Source organism: Magnolia sinica, chromosome 17, assembly GCF_029962835.1.
Source record: "Magnolia sinica isolate HGM2019 chromosome 17, MsV1, whole genome shotgun sequence".
NCBI classification, from domain to species: Eukaryota; Viridiplantae; Streptophyta; class Magnoliopsida; order Magnoliales; family Magnoliaceae; genus Magnolia; species Magnolia sinica.
Genome location: NC_080589.1, coordinates 55,791,408 through 55,812,018, shown reverse-complemented (window position 1 = coordinate 55,812,018; position 20,611 = coordinate 55,791,408). Strand labels below are relative to the sequence as shown.

The following is a 20,611-nucleotide window of genomic DNA, read 5'->3' as shown; positions in this document are numbered from 1 at the left end:
TTTGGGGTATGACATTAGCCGAGTCGGTTTTGAATCTAAATGCAGCACGGTGGCAATCTGATGATTCATATTAAAATAGGTTGCATGGCTGTGATCGGACAACATGCATGGATTTCTGGTTGCCTAACCCATTGAATAATCTTCTCTGATCGGTGTTTATGACACATGATCAGATGGTGGGATGCTGGCCAAACGGGGAAGATAGATCCACCGTCAATGGTAAATTCTCAACGGGCGGATGATCCTATGATTTGATGCCTTTGGATGGCTTAGATGGGTCTCAAAGACCTTGTGGGCCCCACCATTTGGACATTAATTCCACAAAGTCTCGGTGGGTTCGATTCTGTTGAGTCGCGGTGGCTCTTATAAGCAATGGAAGCCCTAAAACAAAGGGATAGGATTCTTGTGACGTATGGTTAGGATGGAAGAATCCCTCGCATGTGGATTGCCAGGCTGATGACTAAAAACAGAATTTTCCATTTTCGGCAAAATGCCGCACACGTAGCTCTGCTTGTGCCAATCTTTGTGTGCACACTCATGTCTTGATTTGCATGAAACTTCCCAGGGTCTAGTCGTCTTTGGCCCTCCTATAAGATGGACGACTTAGATTACTCCCTTGGTCATTAATGGTGGGCCACGATCTAGGCAACGAACATCGTTCGTGCGTGTTGTTGTTGGGCGAAAATGAAGGAGAGAGAAAATTTCTCTTTTTTGAAATGCATCGGGTCAACACCTAATTGACCAAGCCATTGGTTCGGTGCACCGCAGGTGAGTGCACAGGTTGTGCACACACACCCTGATTTTGGGGCCCACAAAGATGGTTTGACAAATCCACTCTGTCCATTTCCTTTGGAGGCCCCAATAACGGCCTCTAACCAAAGGTTAGGTAGATTCAAAGATCAGGGGCCCTATCTCTAAATTTTTAGCTTTAATTGTGGATTTCTGTCGATCTGACGGTCGAATCATTCCAAATTTGTTCATTAATGGTAAAAAGTTTCCAAGGGACCACTTAGCTAAAGATCAATGACTTGATTTGGGGTCAGATGACTCCATACACATTTATAACATTAAATATCATTATTATAATTTTTTTAATAACCTTATTATTAGTATTATTATTGTTATTATCATTTTATACAATTTCTACTACTTCTCTCTAATTCGCTTATGTGGGTCACACATCGATCAGTGACATTTATTCCTTCACGTAGCCCCTTATATGGTTTTGATTAAAAAGATTTGATTATTTTAATTGTAAGTGGGTCATAATACAGGGGTCTTAATGTACTATTATCAATTTATTTTAAATTAGTGGTTGTATTTGTGAATCCGGTATTCTAACTGTAGAAATTAAGTGGTGGGTTGTGACTTATCAAATGATGGTTAATAACATATGTTATGTGTATATTCACACAAATACGCAAATTTAGATTATGATAGTAACACCCGAGCATGCGAAATTGCGGGGTGTTGCATAGATAATACCCATATTCAAAAGATTTAACACATCAGCCTGAACTATGACTTTCATGTTTTGATTTAGACGGCGTTGTGGTTGCCTATATGTTTTTGCATTATCTTCGAGGTGGATGCAATGAATACAAATCAGGGAATTGATTTCCTTGAGATCTGCAATAGTTCATCGAAGAACTCTTTTATGCTCTTTAAGAATATAAATCAACTTACTCTCTTTTTCATTATCCAAGTGGGAAGAAATCACCATTGGATATCTCTTATCTTGATCTAGATATGCATATTTTAGTTCAGTAGGCAAATATTTTAGGTCAAGCTTTAGTGCTTTAACACTAAAAGATAGAGGCTTTGACTTAGTTAAGGTTAAGGTTCAAATTGAGGTCTCCACCGGTTAGTTTCAAGTACTAGCATCGCATCAAGCAAGGCATGCGTCTCTTGAATCATATTATCATCAAGATTGGTCGATGGGGCCAAGCATGCTTCTAAGGTGTTAGAGTACAAAGTCAGAAGAGACTTGGCTTCCATGAATAAATAAATCAAATTAATATCGTGGACCCCATCACCATCGTCTTGTTGCTTGCACATATTAAACACATTCAACTCAAATGGTCATATTTTTAAAGGACAACTTCATGATCTCGTTCCTACATTTGATTATGGCATTTGATGTGGTTAGGAATGGGCGGCCAATGATGACATGAATTTAAGTATTAGCATCAACAACTGGCCGCGAGTCCAAAATAATAAAATCCATTGGGTAGTAGAACTTATTGACTTGGACAAGCACGTTCTTTATCATCCTTCTCGGTATACAAATTGAACGATCAACTAATTGGAGTGTGGTCTTGGTGGGATTTAATTCACCCAGAGCAAGTTGTTCATAAACTGAATAAGGAATCATATTTACGCTCGCCACCAAATAAAGGCATGCTCAATCCGGTAATTCCCAATCATACCTGATTTGGTTGGGCTACTCGGGTCTTCATATTTTTTGGGGCACATCCTATTTGATGATGATACTTACTTTCTTCGTAAAAAATATATATTCTTTTGAACATTGCGACGTCTCTTGACCGTACAAAGGTCCTTAAGGAATTTGGCATATGATAAAATTTAATATATGATACCCAATAAAAGAATGTTGATTTTCACCTATTTGAGACCTCTAAGATATCCTGAGTATTGGGTAGAGGTTTGGGTTAGATCAACCGTTGTGGGAATAGAGTTAGAAGCTTATACTCTTGTTCCAGTTCCTTGTCATATGGGGTGTTGTTAGGCTTCTTCCGAGTCTTTAGGTTTATCATTCATCATCAGGATGTTCTTGTCAATTATTTTTCCACTTCTAAGAGTGGTGATAGATTTGTCTTGCTTCACATGTTGAGTAGAAGAGTTAGGGTCACTTATCTCACATTGAGGTTTTTATGTTAGGTAGAGGTTGGGATGGAAGAGTCTCTTCTCTTTCTCCCTAACAGTTAATTATGACTTTAATCTTTGAATGGATGATGCGAACATCCCTAATGATGTTTTGATATCTTAGAATGTTTATATGACATTCTGATTAATTTCTTTTAATAATTTATGAACCTTTGAACTGGATCCTCTTGTGTCTTTTTCGGCGTTACAAATGAGATAATGATTGAAGAAAGAGGCCTTTGAGGTTTCTTATCAGTGTTAGCTGTTGGTCCATTCCTCCAAATGAGATTTGGGTGGTTCCGCTAATTGAAATTATATGTGTTTGAAATTGGAGAACTGAAAGGCTATTAATAATTATTCATGGCATTGGATTACTTATGTAACAACTCTTAGAACGAGGAATTGTAAGAGACTCCTGCATCAACTGCACATCACTTGCGCGAATACCACAAATAGTTTCCATAGTCTCACTAGGTTTAACCGTTTATACTTTCTTCAACTCAATGTCCTCAACTATTTTTGTGAGGCTGATTACCCTATCATTAACATCGTCTAATGCCCTTAAGATGTAAATTCATTCTTTTTTCTTTGGCCGAGTTGACTTACTCGAAGTTTCACCATATTATGCAGATAACATGTCAAAATGGTCCAATGCTTCGTCCTGTTTATTGTTTATAAACTCCCCCTTGCAAATTATCTCTCAGAATTGATGCACGTGTGAAGTCGTACATCCTCGAAAAATTTTATTGCCACTCAAAAGTGGGGTCGATCTATCTAACTTATTACTGTGGTGGGCCCAATACTACCATTGATCGCATCATTCTTTGTCTCGTACCCTGAAATAATATCTCAGAACAGTTAGACAGTGCCGATACAATACATATATCGTGGTTGGCCCACGTAACTGGGTAACGTCACGTCAGTAGCGAGTCTCGCTACTCAAACTGTCAGTAGCCGGCGTCCTCGGCTGGCTGTGGTGGGCACACCTACCAAGTGGAGAAACTTCAAAGTTCACGCAAAACGAGCACGTTGCATGACTACGCGGAATCCCCTTCTGCGTGACTGACGTGGATGAAGGATTGACGTTGATGAGATCCACCCCGTCTATCAGATGGCCAACATATGTTTGCAGTATTCCTTAAAAATCAAGCTGATTTAATACTCAGGTGGGTTACATCATAAGGAAAAACTTGAGATAGAAATTCTCACCATTAAAATCATCAAAATTTTGCGTAGGATCCTTAACGCTTTTTATATTCCATCTCATCCACTCATATGAAGTGGCACAACGGGATGAACGGATTTGCATAAATTCAGAACACTCCAATCCATAAGTGAGCCACACCAAGTGAAGTTACGGTTTTTAGCCATAACTTTACATCATTTTCTATGATATGGTCGAATAAATATTTGATTAGAATTAATTTTAGTATACATGGTGAAAATGTTGTAAAGAATCCGATAGACGGGGTGAATCTGATGTACATTCTTCCCAAGGGGTCTCGGTTAATTGCTGTCAGGCCCTCCGGATGACTGCGCGTAGGCAGGCCGGCGTATTCCTACGCGGTAGCGGATTGCGTCCAGCACACGGCATGGACGGACTCGGTCCAGGAAGGGGCTCGGCTCAGTGGTGGCGATGTATATATTTTATCTATACCGTTCATTCCTGGGGCCCACCGTGATGTTTATTTGCCATCCAATCTGTTCTCAAGGTCACTGACACCTGGATGAAGAGAAAACACATATAAAATTGATCCGAAACGTCTGTGGAGCCCGGGAAGATTTTAATGGTGGGCGTTCAATCCCTACTGTGTGGTCCAATTGAGAATAGGATGTATCTCATTTTCGGCTAAATACCTTAAAATGATATGTAAAAATGTATGAACGGCGTGGATGAAACCCATACATCACAGTGGGCCCCACAGAGCCCCTGCCAGGACCGAGTCACGCTGCCTGAAGTATCATATGATCCACTTTCTACCGTCTTTTCCTACGTCTTCTAAAATCCGCGCTTTTTTCATTTCTCTCCTTTCTCCGGAGATGGCCTTTTCGCTCTGCAATGGCGAAAGAGCCGTCGTTGTTCTCTACATATCTCGGGTCATGTTCTCCTCCTTACCTTCCTCTCTCTTCTTCTACGAATCGATCGGTCTCCTTCTCCTCGCCTTTGCCGGCCTCTTCGTCGAGATCTCCGCCGAGTATTCCAACGCTCTCGATCGCTTCAAAACCAGGTCAGATCATCTTCCTGTCCCACTATCTTTCTATATGCTTAAAACCCTAAGACGTTCTTGGAATTCAACCGAATTGACTATGAAATTCCGGTGAATTTTCATTTAGGGTTTCGATCTTTGCTGTCTGTTCTTGAATTCCTTCGTATGCATGGATTTTTCTTTTGGGATGTGATTTATTACCCAATTTACTCCAATTTTAGCGCTGATAATTTTTTTGATGGAGGGATTGTATGGTTTGCGGTCAGAAATTTTTTTGCAAGTGTCTAATTCTTGCAAGTGGGGCCCTTTATTCTGTAATCCACAGTTTTTCTCTGTTATGCCTTTCCGTTGGTGGACCATGACTCTAAAATCTCCAATATTGGAATATCTCAGCGGCCAATATTGGGACTTTACTTTTTCAGTAGGCCACAAATTGAAAGGTTAAGATTGAAGGAGATTTTTGTGGTGGTGGGAAGCAACCGACCAACGGTCCTGATTGCCGGACCATATGCTCCAGTTGTTAGAGTTGGAATCTGCACTTACTGTGCAAAGACACGGTCATGAATCTTCAGAAGCTAGGTTTTGCAGCACACACGGGAAGCTTAAACAAAAAGATTATATAATGCTACAGTACCCAATTGATTGGCATGTTGGTGGGACTACCCATTTGCAATCCAGGCCATTGACAAGGTTAGCCTCTTGTGGATGAGCTGTTCCCCAATCTCCTCGATTGGGTGATCCTAATGGTCTGATTGGTGCTGTGCAAATGGAAGGCCTAGCCAGTGGCCTATATTGAATTATAAGAAGATCTGCCTACTGGGTGGGTAAGATTTTCTTTTCTTTTTTATTTGAAAGATAATAAAACTTTATTAAAAACAAAACAAAAGGAGAACTACAAAAAAGGGTCATCCATATACGTAGACTATGGACCACAAAAAGTTAGATTTGTCTGTAGAACTGTGGCTGAACTGAAAATCCACTCTAGTTTGGTTGAAACTTGAGACTTTATGGAGTAGGTTTGGAATTTCATGTTGTATCCCTCGTAGTACCCTTAAAACACCATAAAAACATAAAAAAAGCAATAATGATCTTGTCGAATTAAAGAATTCAAAATTGATTCGTTCTAACAAACAAATGAAGTTGGACATGCGACTTTTTATGTTGTACATGCAACTGTTAATGTTGTACATGTATGGATTCTAACGATTGCCAAGAGTATATGAATTCTTCTTTCAAACACATGGCTGAAACTTATTGGTTAAAGACAATCTCCAAAACTGCAGATTTAGCAAAGATCACCTCAGGGCATGGTTCTGAATGTCAGTGTAGGTCTGCATATCGGCCTGGTGGAAAAATGATACGACATGATGTCGCGTATCGGTGTTGGGGCTATATCGGCCCATATTGGTCATAATTTTTTTAAAGCAAAAATTACAAAAAAAAATAGAAAAAAGGAAAAAAAAATAATCCAAGAATCTATCTTAAAAAAAGAAGAAGAAGTATTTTGACCATGTATTCAATGGTGTATCAGACCATTCTTTGATGAGAATGTTGTCTATTGATTTGACTTGTTGAAAGTCAACTAAATGAGCCATAATTAAACACAAATCAAGCATGATTTGGTGAACAATGACCCATTACATTGAAATACCAAAGAAGAAGAAGAAGAAGGAGAAGAAGAAAAAGATGAAAACATAAAAAATAAAGTGAAGGTTTACCCTTCTTCCCAATTTTTTTCCATAATGGTCCACTTTGCTTTGATTAGTCGAATCCCATTCAAATAATTTGTTTTGACCCCAAAATAGGTCTAGATCTAGCTTAAAATGAGTTTTTAAGCTTCTTCCATGGTTTAAATGAAAAAAAAAGGAAGAGGAGACATGAGCGAAATTAAAAAAAAAAAAAAAAATAAATTCAAAATTGGTTTTTATGGGCATATTGACCTGTATTTTATGTCTCTATTCAAGTGCCCAATATTGGTCTTAATCAAGTTAAAAAAACTCAGGCGTGACTTTCTATGGAGGGGGAAAAACCCAACAAAAAAAATTCCATCTCTTGAAATTTGAAAAACAGGCGTGACTTTCTATGGAGGGGTAAAGACCCAACGAAAAGATTCCATCTCTTGTGATGAGACGAAGCGTGCAAGCCGTTATCTGAAGGAGGGGAAAGTTTGAGGGCTTTGGAAGTTATGAACCAAGCTCTTCTGGGCAAATGGCTTTGGCGATTTGCAGTGGAGGATAAAAGCCTTTGGAGGGAAATGGTGGCGCTGAAATACAAGACAGGACCCGGTGGTTGGTGGACCAAAGGTTTTTCGAGGTACAAAGTTTCTAGTGTGTGGAAAGCGATTTTATCTTTGGCTCCTAAGTTTAGGGAAGGCATCTTCTTTTCGGTGGGTGATGGTTCACAGATTCGGTTTTGGGTTACCCATGGATTGGAGACTGCTCGCTCAAGGAGGCTTTTCCTTTGCTGGCGGTCTTAGCCCCAGCCATTAATATCCCCATTGTCGAATGTTTCGAGAAGAGAGGTAAGGAACCTTTACTGCAGGGGGCTTTCGGATGAAGAGCTTGGCGACCTTCTTATTCTTCTGGAGAGACTGAAGATGGTTTCAGGAGGAGAGGACGAAGAAGATGGGGTGGTTTGGTCCAAGCATACTTAGGGCAAGTTTTCCGTTGGATCCTTCTATAAATACCTCTCTTTTCCCGATAACTCCTCCGAGTAGTGCTTTCATTTTTTGGAAGTATGGAGCCCCTCGAAGGTGGCGACTTTAATTTTGTTGGCGGCAAAAAATAGAATTCTAATAGTGGACAACCAATGAAAGAGAGGTATGTTGCTTCCTAATGTTTGCATCATGTGCTTGAGAGACGCAGAATCGGTCGATCATTTCTTACTTCACAAGTCCTTTGCGAAGAGGATTTGGGACAAACTTCTCAGCACTCTCAATGTCTTATGGTCGATGCTGGAGTCCGTCCCCTCTTTCTTAGCCTTATGGCATGGGGAAGGTATTGGTAAAGTCGGCAAACTGATCTGGAGGTTGGCAGGTATGGCTGTCCTATGGGCAATATAGGGAGAGAGGAATAGGCGATGCTTCGAAAACAGAGCAAATTTTGAAGATTGGACCTTTCGAAAGGCCATTCATTGGGTTGTAGAATGGGTCTTGGGCTTCAAGGATGTGGATGCTTGCATCCTTATTGCTCTTCTTGGGCTGTAGCCCCTGTCTTTTCCTCCTTTCTTGTATTCTTTTCCGGCTTGGTCCGGCTTCTTAATAAAATTCAGTTATCTTTAAAAAAAAGATTGGAATTTCTTAACCCATTTGTTTGGTGGCTTGTAGGTTGGCAATCATGGCTGAATATTTTAGCAATGATCCATAGTCGATAGGAAGGCCAATGATTGAAAGATTATCTATTTGGAAGTATTTTGGGCATCCCTTATCCACAGTGGGTCCCTTTGGATGAATGGCCTGGATCTTTAAATTTATTTATTATTATTATTTTTAAAATAAATTTTCTAAATCAAAAGGCAAGATGACTGGCCTTAATCTTTATAAAACAAAATGAAATGAATCCATTGGGAGTAGTGGTGGTGGAAGGTTAATTTGATAGCTTATTTAAAAATAAGTACTGGAGGAATTGTATTTGTAGGATGTATGCCAAAATGGGGTGTCTATAGGAATCTTGTCTTAATGACTGAAAGGAACTATATGAAACCTAGGGCATGCTTTTATTTTATCTTTTTATGAACCATTTTTTGGGTATCAAAAACTGATTAGGAATTTGCAGAAAATGGAAAACCGTGTATTCCATAAGGAGAAATTGTGTATTCCGTTAGGAAATTTGTGTGTTTGTTTTGCAATTTATCTTTTCATGGATTCATGTAGACTGTGAAAAATTCAACCATCAAATGGTTGGTTAATTTCCTTTTGCTAGTTCAATATCGATTTATCCACTTTTTGGGCTCTAAAGGGGGTGGCACAGGAAGATTGTGTAAGTAACCCAATTAATTCGTGCACTCACAGAGCGGGTAAATCAACTCACGCATGTGGTAGGCAATCTCACTAATGAAGTGGGGGTGCTCTGTGTGGAGGGAATTCGGAGACTGAAGTTGGAGTATGTGGACACGTAGGGGAATGTCTCCGCCAATGTCCTAATCAATAACAGGCAGCCCCAGCTTATGAAGACACCAATAATCGGATCCTTTGATTGTTGGAATATGACGGAGAACTCAGAATTAAATTAGATATTCCGGAAACGACTAAGAGGTCCGTGGAGTCGAAGGAAAAGTTAGACATATGAAGTGATCGATGCGTTAACATTGGACCGACACTCGAATTCACCAATGGATCAATTGATGAATCCACTGATAATGACAGTCACATTGATAAACATGCAAGTAGATCTCAATACTCAACTTGAAACACTTTTACAAAAGATGATTGTGGCAAAAAAAAAAAAAAAAAAACAAAAAAAAAACGGAGTAAATGTTTCGAGATCCGCAAAGAACTTTAAAGTTACATCAAACAAGTTGGCATCGACAAAAGTGCATGAAAAAAGGACATCGTCTACAGTGGACTCCAACGAAGCCTCTGCCCAACCGATACTTAGGGTTACACCATCAACTTCCACCAAAGAAGAACACGATATATCATGGAGGTATTATAAGTCTAAAGGTTGAGGTTGATTTCCAACTCGAGGACGAGTACTTTCAAAGCCGAGGAGAATTGATGCATGCCCATGGCCCATCTAGGCCCACTGTAGGGCTCAAGAAATCGTAGGCCCATAGCTCACTGGAGGGCCTAACATGTGCTGATTTTTGGGCAGATTATTTACAGATTTGGGAGCCTAAATCAAGGATTTGAAGATGTGGGTGATATTATTGAACATATAAGCTAGTTTTAGAGATAATTATTTTCCACGGTTGCTTTTTTATTAATAGATATTTACCATATTAAGGAAGATTAGATTTGGTTAAAATAAATTGTGATTGATTTGAAATCAATCTTTTAGGTGGGGATTTTAATTAAAGATTCATTTAGGATCTGTAAAATGGATAGTGGTGTAGGAACTAGTCATTTGAATATTTTTTGAAGTGTAAGGTTTCTTAAAGTTTTTGTAAGAGAAGAAGGTTGATATCAATAAAAGTTCTCTGCCTCTTTACTCCATTGTTCTTGTGGGTATACTTTTTTTTTTTTTTTTTTGTAATTTGGAATCAAGATCTCATTGACTCGATATTTGGGTTGCACCACAATCCAAATTCCATTGTATTGTGTCTGTTTTATTGTTAATGCAGCCATGTTCTGCAAGTTATCAGCAGATTAGCAGTACACCTACTTTTAATCTTCAGACAGTCAATGTTCGTAAGAGAAGCACATCACATGGAAAAAAAAAATCAGTTTTTATTTATTATTATTATTATTATTTTATTGCAGTTTAAGCTTCTCCTTTGTGTCTAGGGGTTTGCTTGGCAACCTGCCCCTCCATGACCTCATTTTGCTCACTTGCTCTTGGGGCTTATGTGTAGTAGTAGCCAGTGGGGCTGAGGTCAATGCTGGTTGGGGCTGTGCTGGCATGTGAGCGGTGTCAATATGTGACTGACTTGGACTGTTCCAAGAGCCTGGGTAAAACAAGAAGGTTGATGCTGGTGGGCAGCCGATCGTAAAACTTTTGCCAATCTCCCACTCAAAAGCCAACCCAAAATTGCTGGGAGAAAGGCTAACCAATCTCCCATTCAAAAGCCAACCCAAAATTGCTGGGAGAAAGGCTAAGATTATGACACTCATGATGATTTTGTTGTAATTTGTTATATTCTTTTCAGGCCAGGGGCTTCGTCAGGGATACTGCTTGGAACAGTTACACTGCCCACTGTCATGCTCTCACGGTTGATACAATTGTCAAGAGCACTCTCAGAACACGCTATAGAACCTGAAGGTATTGATTGAGTTTTTATTATCATTTGGTGGCATATTGCTATCAATTTATATAAAAATGCTTTATACAGTATTTGCCTGCATGTTGTTGATCTTTGTTGATTATGATTTCATTGAGGTTTATATTTTTATTTGTTATGAAAACTAAATATACTGTTTTTTTGTTTTGTTTTTGTTTTACACCTGATTTTCTGTATGTAAAAAGAAGCAGACCAGCAGGATGTCATCTTCCATCATAGCCGTGTCTCAGTGATGTGGGTTGGCTTTATGAATCCTGTTTTTTTTTTTTCAAAGTATTCCTATTTAAGGCCTTATCTCTGGTACGTGAAGATGCCTTTGTATCCTTTCTTACCACCTTGATCCTAGTCCTTTTAGGTCTTCCCCTCATGACCCTTTCATGCCTTTTAAACCTTATCAAAGTTCCCTCCTTACGGTGACTTTCTCTGGTTTTTGTAGCACATTGATGAACCGACTCAAATCTTATTTCCATCAATTCATCTTGTGTTTCTCCCATTCTTAGGCTGCTCCATTTGACTTCCTCAATTCTGTTCTTCCTAGTCTTCCTACACATTGATCTAAACGTCCTCATATTTGTAACGGTTTTCACCAGTGTGGTCCACACTCTGCCCCATAAAGCATACTTAACAGTGGTGTAAAGTTTTCTCTTGAGTTCAATTGGCACAACATGCTATGGAGGCACATCTCCACTTCCTCTACCTAGTTCTAGTTCTATTAGAAATTTCGTCACTGATTTCTCCACCTTTGGAAGTCAAAGAAAACAAAAAAATTGCTTTCAGCCTAGCCATTGATTTTTTCTAAAGCATTGCCTCCGTTTTTTATTTTTTTTTAATTTTTTATTATTTTAAAATTTAAATTTATCTTTTTTAAAGCCTTGCCTCTATAACTAATCATCATCATTGCCTTCCCAGCTTTTTGGGTTCAATTCTATGAATCATGTTGTGCCAAACATTCCTGTCATAGACTCATGTTGTGCCAAACATTCCTATCATAGCTCATCTTGGGTAAGTGAAAAAGCCTCCATATCCCTTCTCACAACATCTATCCAGGTTTTCAGGTCTTCTTCTTGCCCTCCTTTTAGGCCCTTTCACTGCAAAGTTTAATGACCATGCTCTTAATTGTATTCTTCTTAGTCTTCCCATGGATCCATTTTTGAACATCCTCTATGGTACTGAAAATATTCCCCACCTCACTCTCTATAGAGTTCCCATGATAGGAGCTATTGGTTTAGATGGTGTATGAAAGGAAAGATAGTAAGACCTTCATTAGTTTCTCATGACCAGAGACAAATCAACAAGCCAACAATCATTGAAAAGCCTGATAAAGATATCATCTTGGCACATGCATAACCATAACCGTTAGCATCCTCACCCACCAACCTCTAATTCTATTGGAAGCATCCTCGATTCTCCATCATTTTCAATGGAATGCCAGGATATGTAAAGGTTCTAAATGTGTGTCACTTTTGGATTGTTTTAGGAACTCAAGATACCTGTGAACATAGTAGTCTGTTTTTATTTCACCCTTTCTCATTGTTCAGGTAGCATTTTATTTACTTAAGTAAAAGGGAATAGTTTTTTTTCTATGCATATCAATTCCTGTAGATATAGTTCCATTTTTTGGAAGTGCAAGACCTGATTTCAGATCCTTTTTTACATGGGAGTTTCAGATCTGGTGCATGTCTATTTCAGATCCAGTGGAAGTCCAGAGCCCTGTGTAGCTCAGTTTCAGAACCTTCCATAGAGATATTTCAGATTGTATATATTTTTTCGCTTCTCTGTAGCCCCTTTTTGAAACCACTATTGATCTCGCCAATTCTTATCTGATCTTTCTGTTTTTCAAGTTGATTAAGATGACCAATCACCAATGAGATCAATTCTCATGTTTCTCTGAGCATGGGGTCTTTGATTTACAAATTACAACAGTCATAAAATACTCACCATCGATGTTTCTGGAAAGATAAAGTGTTTGGGACAAGATCTGGGCTGACTGGGATGATGATGATGATGATGATCTGGACAAGATTCTGTAGGTTTTGAGCTTTTATGCTCGTTTAATAAATTACCATTACTTTTCAAAAAAAAGAAAAAAGAGAAAAGATGATGATGATCTGGGCTGACTTGGAAAATCATAATTATGAAGCAAATAATGTTCTTAGTGTCTTCATCTGTTCTCTTTCTTTCTTATCTTCTTCCTCCGCTTTTTCTTCTTCTCTTTATTTTTTATTTTATTTTTACATTCACTTCTCATGAGTTTTTTGAGTTTCTGATGAATACCAAACACTTTTTCCTGCAATTTCTTCAAGTTAAATAATTGTTGTTCAAGGCAGTGTTTTAAATATCGACGATATGAGCCGATATATCCCACGATATTTCTTGTATCCCACCTGTGCGATACGAAATGCACAAGTAGTGTGATATATCTCACATGTTCGATCCGGTGAGCATTTTTTTTTTTTAAATTTTCAATCCTTTATTATTATTATTATTCTGTAAATCATTTTAAATCAAAGTCAAATTGTTACAAATTCATGTTTTTTCATGTTTTGCATGAACAATCATGGATTGTGAGCTTCAATTTTGAGATTTGGAGGAGAAGGACCAAGTTCGGAAAATTGAAAAAAACTAAAAAAAAATTCAATTTCTCGCAAATCGGTTGCAATCTTTGTGTCCAAACATAAACTCTAACATATATGTAACCTGATTTAGTGATTTTTCTTTTGCTTTTGAATTTATTGCTTGTGTTTCCACACGTCTTCTTACATTTATAAATTATATGAATAAACTTTGAATATACTTGCATCAATTCAGTTAGACAACGCATAGATTAGGACCCCATACATAGAAAACCTATTATTTGCACTTGTATTTTGTAATGTTTTGTTTTATAAGTGTGTATTGATGTCTTTTTTAACAATCATTGAAATTCCATTGAAAAATTTGACCAATTTCCAATGTTTCCCCATGTTTCCAACAACAGCGATACATTACGCGATACAACCGATATATCCCATGCGATAACCGATACGTATCTATATCCCAAGGGTGCGATACGTAACGCGATACCGATATTTCGAACATTGGTTCAAGGAAGTGGATGTACCCTGTTATTCATTAAAAAAAGTAGATGCATGCTGTTCTTAGAGTGAACCAAGGTCTTTATTTCACTGTTTGACTGAACAGCTGGATATGTCTTGTTCCAGCATCACCTAAAATGTTCATGATAGGACTTTTGATACTTGACTGAACATAGTGGGTGTCAAACTCAATATTGGAATAACCCTTGGGACAAAAGAGTGAAGGTGAACATGTGTTTGCTGGACCTCAGGTTTGAGCTAGTGCACACAAAAGGGTAACACAACATATCAGGTTACTCATTCTTGGAGATTAGTTTGTATCTTTAGTTGCACAAACCTTTTATGAGGTGCCTTTCCTGATTTGGTATGCACTTTGGACTTGCACTCCTGCATTCCCACTCACTCTTCCTAGCTGTTTATGCTTGTTAACATTTTGAACCAAATGTTTCCCCTTCCGACACCCAAATCTGATACTGCTTCTCTTCTCACTTCATGCAACTATTGTTTGTAGCTGTGGTTTTGTACTTTTGCAGTCTCTAATGGTAAGATTACGCTGATGCTTATTAAAGTAACGAACAGGAATTGTAAAGTGATTTTGAAAAAAATAAATTACTTTCTGCATATTTAAGGTTGGCAGCAATAAATATAAAGAGTAAATAGTGAATGGTTTGAGAAGTCTACTTGTTCAAGAATTCTGTTTGCTCTTAAGTTTTTCTATACTTGGTTTTCTTTCCTGTTGATTTTATATGTATTCCTGTTTCACATATGCATTTCTTTATCCTCTTTCCATATCTAATATTGATGTTTGTTTGCTGACACAGAACTAGAATTTCTGAATGTGCAATATTGGGCTGTATCTGCAAGCTGCTTTGGGGTGCTTGTCTTGCTTTATGCAGTTATATGGCATTCGGCCACAAGTTCTTCACATTCAGGCAGTGTGCAGGACTCATTGTGTACCTTACTTTACTTGGTTCTCTATGCAGCAGTATGCTATATGTCTCTTTCATCAAAGTCATATAGTGGTTAGTTCCAAATTCTTCTCTGTTTTCTGTTGACATTTAATTGAGGTTAAAGAAAATTGTGTTAATGTATTGTAGATAGCCATATTTTATACTTTCTAGTTGCTTCTCGCTCGCCATCCATCAAATCACTAATTTACGTTCTCCTATGAAACAAGGGCGCTCTATTTACTAACAAATTCCTGTGTCCTTTCCTGTGTCAGACTCGTCAGTGCAGCTCACTGCTCATCATCATTTAAGCCTTATCCCAAATAATTGGGTCAGTGTCAATGCAGCTATTTGAAAAGAAAATCTTAATGTCTTCTATTTAGCAGTCTTCAATATTCATGCTCTACTTATATGGTTTTAATGTATATTTAGTGACTCACATACATTTTCTGTATCTCATGCACTTAATTATCTATGGACTCCGATTAGTATAGTAATATATACTTTTGAATATCATCATGTACCATCTCTCCAAAAAATAAAATAAAATCACTATGTATCTGTGCAAACCAGTTGGTTGTGGGTTTTCCATGGTCCTTTGTGTCACCGTGCCCAACTATGGATGTGAAGGGGTTGGATATTGCAATATGAGATACCCAAGTCCGACTTGGACTATTGATATTTGTATTCGCCATATATCAACTTCTCTAGATAATATCCGAATCCGTATCCATATCTGATGGATGGTTGGTTAACTGGATATCCAATTTATCATCACCACCATGACCATCATCTTAAAAAAAATGTAAGATTGATACAGTAGTAGCATGCAAGGGAGGAGAGAGATTGATACATCCCAAGAATCATCCTAATCCAAAACTTGGGTGGGACACCACATTAGGCAATGCGCAATCAGTCCTAAAACAATGTCTGCATGGTTTCCTTTTATGTGGCCCACCTGAGTTTTGGATGAGGATGAAATTTGGGGTGCATGCCCAACAACAGGGTTTTCATGGAATGAATGGGTTAGATGGAACTCACATATCTTGGAAGGTCCCACGCAACCGGAACATACCATGCTGTATGTGCTTAGTGCTTACTATAAACTGTCTCCTGATTTTACATAACATCTTAAATCATTCCTATTCCTCAATTGCTAATTTGGTACACAGGCATAGTATGATGCCTAATGCACGTTCATTATAAATTGTTTACATTAACCCAAGTTAAACTGACTAAATAGTGTAAACCCACTTTCTCTAACTCAAGATCTCAAAATCATGTTAGTTGAGAAACCCTAACCATTGATTCCTGGGCACTTGTATGTAATAATAGAGCCATTGGATTTTCATTTTAACTTTCTCTAACTCAAGATCTCAAAATCATTTTTTTTTTTTTCATTTTAACCACCCAGTGAATGTACACCAATCATATATTATTATTTAATAGTATAGTTATAAGTATATTATTATTTGGGAATTATGAAAATATCCTCAGTTAATTGGGTAAGCAGATGTGCATGTTACGATATCTGTATCCAGCCGGCTTAGAAGTTGGGTAAATAGGGTAAAATATTTTAATTGGATAAAGAAAACCATCTCCGTGTCCGAAGGTCGGATATGTTGGGTAATCGGGTAAATGGATAGCTGTTGCTAGCCCTATGCCCAACACAGCGTGGGTGTCATGTTCTTAAAATGCACTGGAGTTGTATGAGTTTAGTCATTTGTTTCATCCTTCTTTTCCTTCTTTTTGCAGGTTGGCACATATGGACGAAGTTACTATGGATAGTTTGCCATGGGCTGGCATCACTGATACTAATCCAGCATATATTTCATACTTTTCCATTGTGTACATCAATAGGTATGTGTATTAGTGTATATTCGATTTCATTCATAGACATAGTAGAAGTTTGACACGTCTGATTATTTTTATGAAGATGTTGCATTATTTTTCTAGCAAGAATATGTTCTGATTGGCAAAAGAAGAGCTGATTTAGTTTGTGATGCTAATGCATTTGTGCCAAAGATCCAACTGAACCTTCATTCTATGTTGGAAACTTGAAATGCCCCAATCGGTATCAGCGTTGAGCCCTTGGATTTATGGAACCTGTAATTTCTAGCTGTTCCATGGTGGGTGGATATGTTCTCATTCATTGTTCCATTTTGTGTTCTATTTGAAGTATTTTCTTTGGGCGATTTAGTTTAGTTGGTAATGCCTGCTTCTGTTCCAGCCTTGATGGAGAGTTGGTCTACTAATGGTAATTGCTCATGTCATGTTGTGTTCAGTCGTCCGCAGTGTTCAAATTATCGACGATATTATCGAAATATCGCCGATATTATCGGTGTCGCCAGTGCAGCGACACCAAAACCCCATTATTTCGTTTCGCTTCCAAATATCGCCGAAATCTTGCCGATATTGTCGGTATTTTTAAAAGGACGCTGATATTTCGCTGTTCCCACCAACCATGGGTGGGAACTGTAGCTAACAACCCCCTTTTATCGATAAAAGGGGTCGTTGTCGGCGAGAAAATCACAAAAAACATAAGAAATACCCATTTTTTCGCCCAGATTTGGTGGAAGACGCGAATTCAGCTGCTGTTGAGTGCAGATCGGCATTTTCGGTAAGATTCGACCCCAAAATTTCCTTTTTTTTCGTCCAAAAATCCTTTGCAACGTCTTAATTCCGCCAGCGGGCTGAGATCTTGGTTGAAATTAGAGGTTTTTTTTTTTTGATTTGGGATAAGGGAGAGGGATTTTCAGGTTGAAAATTCAGAGAAATCGGTGGGAAAGGAGATAAAATTTTGAAAGGGGAGAGGGATTTTGGGGGGTTTTATCGCAATTTTGGGATCGGGCGCCGTGAATGGCATTGCGTACGTGGTTACTCAGTACGCTCTTATCGTACGAGTACACTCTATTGGCCCGCAGAGAATGTATCGCGTCTATCCATGCGGTCCATCCGTTTTTTCATATTATTTTAGTGGTTAAGACCAAAATTTAAGCGTACTAAACGATCAAGTGGACCACACCATTGGAAACAGTTTGAATAATAACTTCCACCGTTAAAACTTTTCTAGGGCCCACAGTGATGTTTATTTCTCATCCAACCTGTTTATAAGATCACACAGACATGGATGAAGGGAAAAAACAAATAGAAGTTTGATCCAAAACTTCTGTGGCCCCTAAGATATTTTCAACGGTAAATGTCCAATTCATACTGTTTCCTATGGTGTGGTCTACTTGAGGGTTGGATATACTTCGTTTTTAGGCTCAAGACCTAAAATTATCTGTTAAAATGGATGGACGGAGTGGATAAAATACATAAATCACTGTGGACCCCACAAGTGAGCTTTGACGGTGCAGCTCACTTTCACTCTGACGCTGTTCAAAAGACCCACCACGGCGGGTGCAGGTCGGTGCTACATGAGCCCCACTATGATGCATTTGTTATCAGTGTTCGAAATATCGATACTATCGGCCAATATTATCGTTATTGCACCCCTGCGAGACGAAACCCTCGCGATAACCCCCGGAAGATACCAAAAAACCCAAAATCCAGATATCGGCCGATATATCGTCGATATCGCGCGGAAAAAAAAAATTGAATCAGAAAAAAGAAAAAAAGAAAAAAGAGAGAAATCGAAGAGTACCTGTAGGCTACAGCGAAGATCGGTGATTGGAGGTGGGCCATTCGACAGGTAAATATGCTTTCCCTCTTTTTCTTGCAATTTTCTTCCATTTCCCTCTTTCTTCGCTGATTGGAGAGTGTCCGTGGAAATTTTTTCGAGATTCCAGCGAGAAATCAGGCCGGATTGAGGAAACCTCGCCGGAATCTCGGAAGGCATGCGTTCGTGAAGGAGAGGGAATGGGAAGGAGAGAGGCGCGGATGGGTGAAAGGGGTCGCGCTGATGGGTTACTGAAATCGGGACGTGTACTGAGTTATTTAGACACTCATCGTACTGAGTAAACTTTGTTGGGCCCACTGTGAATTCATGTGATTTATCCACACCGTCCATACGTTTTTCCAGATCATTGTAGGGGTTGAGCCCAAAACTGAAGTATATCAAAAGCTCAAGTACACCATACCAAAGGAAACAATGGAAGTATTGATTTCCACCGTTGAAACATTTTTAAGGCCCCCGGTGATGTTTATTTGTCATCTAAACTGTTCATAAGATCATGCAGACATGGATGAATGGAAAACACAAATATCATCTTGATCTAAAACTTCTGTGGGCCCCGATAACTTTTCAACGGTAGACTTCAATTCACACTATTTCAAGTGGTGTGGTCCACTTAAACTCTGGATATGATTAAATTTTGGTTTAAAGCCCTAAAATTATATTATAAAGCTTATTTACAGAGTTGATACAGTGCATGAATGACGGTGGGCCCCACAGAGTTTTCTCAGTACGCTGAGTTACTCAGTACGCAGTCCGCTTCCGTCAAAATGCAATCGGTGCGTGGTGCGTTACTCAGTACGCTCTTATGGTACTCAATAAACTCACTTGGGCCCACATTTAATGTATGTGGTCCAGCCACGCCGTCCATCCATTTTTAATGATCATTTTAGATGTTGAGCCCAAAATTAAACCATATACGCAACTCAAGTAGACCACATTACAGGAAACAGTGTTGAATGAGCGGTGACCATTAAAAACGTTTTGGGAGCCATAAAAGCTTTGGATCAACCTGATATTTATTTCTTCCCTTCATCTGGGTCTTTAGGACCCAATCAACAGATTGGATGTCAAATAAACAGTACAGTGGGCCTTAGGAGGATTTTAATGGTGGATATCCAATCATTATTGTTTTCATGTGGCGTGGTCCACCTACGATTTATATCCCTATAATTTTTTGTATCAATCCCTTAAATGATCCGTAAAAATGGATGAACGGAATGCATGAAACAAATACATTATGGTGGGGCCCACAGAGCACCGACCACTAGCATTAATGCAACTGACATTTAATGCTTTGTGCATTTTAATGCAACCAAGCTTATTATTTGGTGTGGTCCACTTGAACGTTGGATCTGCCTCAATTTTGTGCTCATGCCTTAAAATAATATGAGAAAAGGGATTGACGACTTGGATGTATAGATACATCATGGTGGGCCCGCCCACAGAACCGCCCGTTCGAAGCTAAGGATGGGCAGGGGTAGTACGCAATCCGCGTCCTGACAAGTTGCGTAGCCAAACTGGCTACTGAAGTGACGCACCAAGTTCTATAGGGCCCACCATGATGTATGCGGTGTATCTACATCGTCCATACATTTGGCTATATTATTTTAAGGCATGAGACAAAAAATGAGTCAGATCCAAATCTGGAGTGGACCCCACCACAGAAAACAGTGGGGAGAGGGACGCCCACCGTTGAAACCTTCCAAAGGTCCACTATGATGTTATCTGAAATCCAACCTGTCTATAAGTTAAGACAGACATGAAAGAAGGGAAAAAATAAATTTCAGCTTGATCGAAAACTTTTGTGGTCCTTAGAAATTTTTAATGGTGGGCGTCACTCTCTCCACTGTTTTCTGTGGTGGGGTCCACTCGAGCTTTTGA

At 38.8% G+C, this 20,611-nt stretch overlaps 1 protein-coding gene across 5 annotated transcripts in view; it reads left to right on the top strand.

Moving 5' to 3' along the window:
* The first annotated feature begins 4,864 nt into the window (after positions 1-4,864).
* The window catches only part of LOC131231879 (dolichol kinase EVAN), a 57,098-nt gene continuing 41,351 nt past the window's right edge, over positions 4,865-20,611 (top strand). For 4 of the 5 annotated variants that reach the window (XM_058228219.1, XM_058228217.1, XM_058228218.1 and 1 more), the window contains exons 1-4: positions 4,865-5,114; positions 10,899-11,011; positions 14,926-15,126; positions 16,807-16,911. In XM_058228219.1, coding sequence (XP_058084202.1) covers positions 4,927-5,114; positions 10,899-11,011; positions 14,926-15,126; positions 16,807-16,911 — 607 coding nt within the window. In that variant the 5' untranslated portion in view covers positions 4,865-4,926. The remainder of the gene's footprint in view (positions 5,115-10,898; positions 11,012-14,925; positions 15,127-16,806; positions 16,912-20,611) is intronic. The other variant, XM_058228216.1, reaches the window with a different exon arrangement.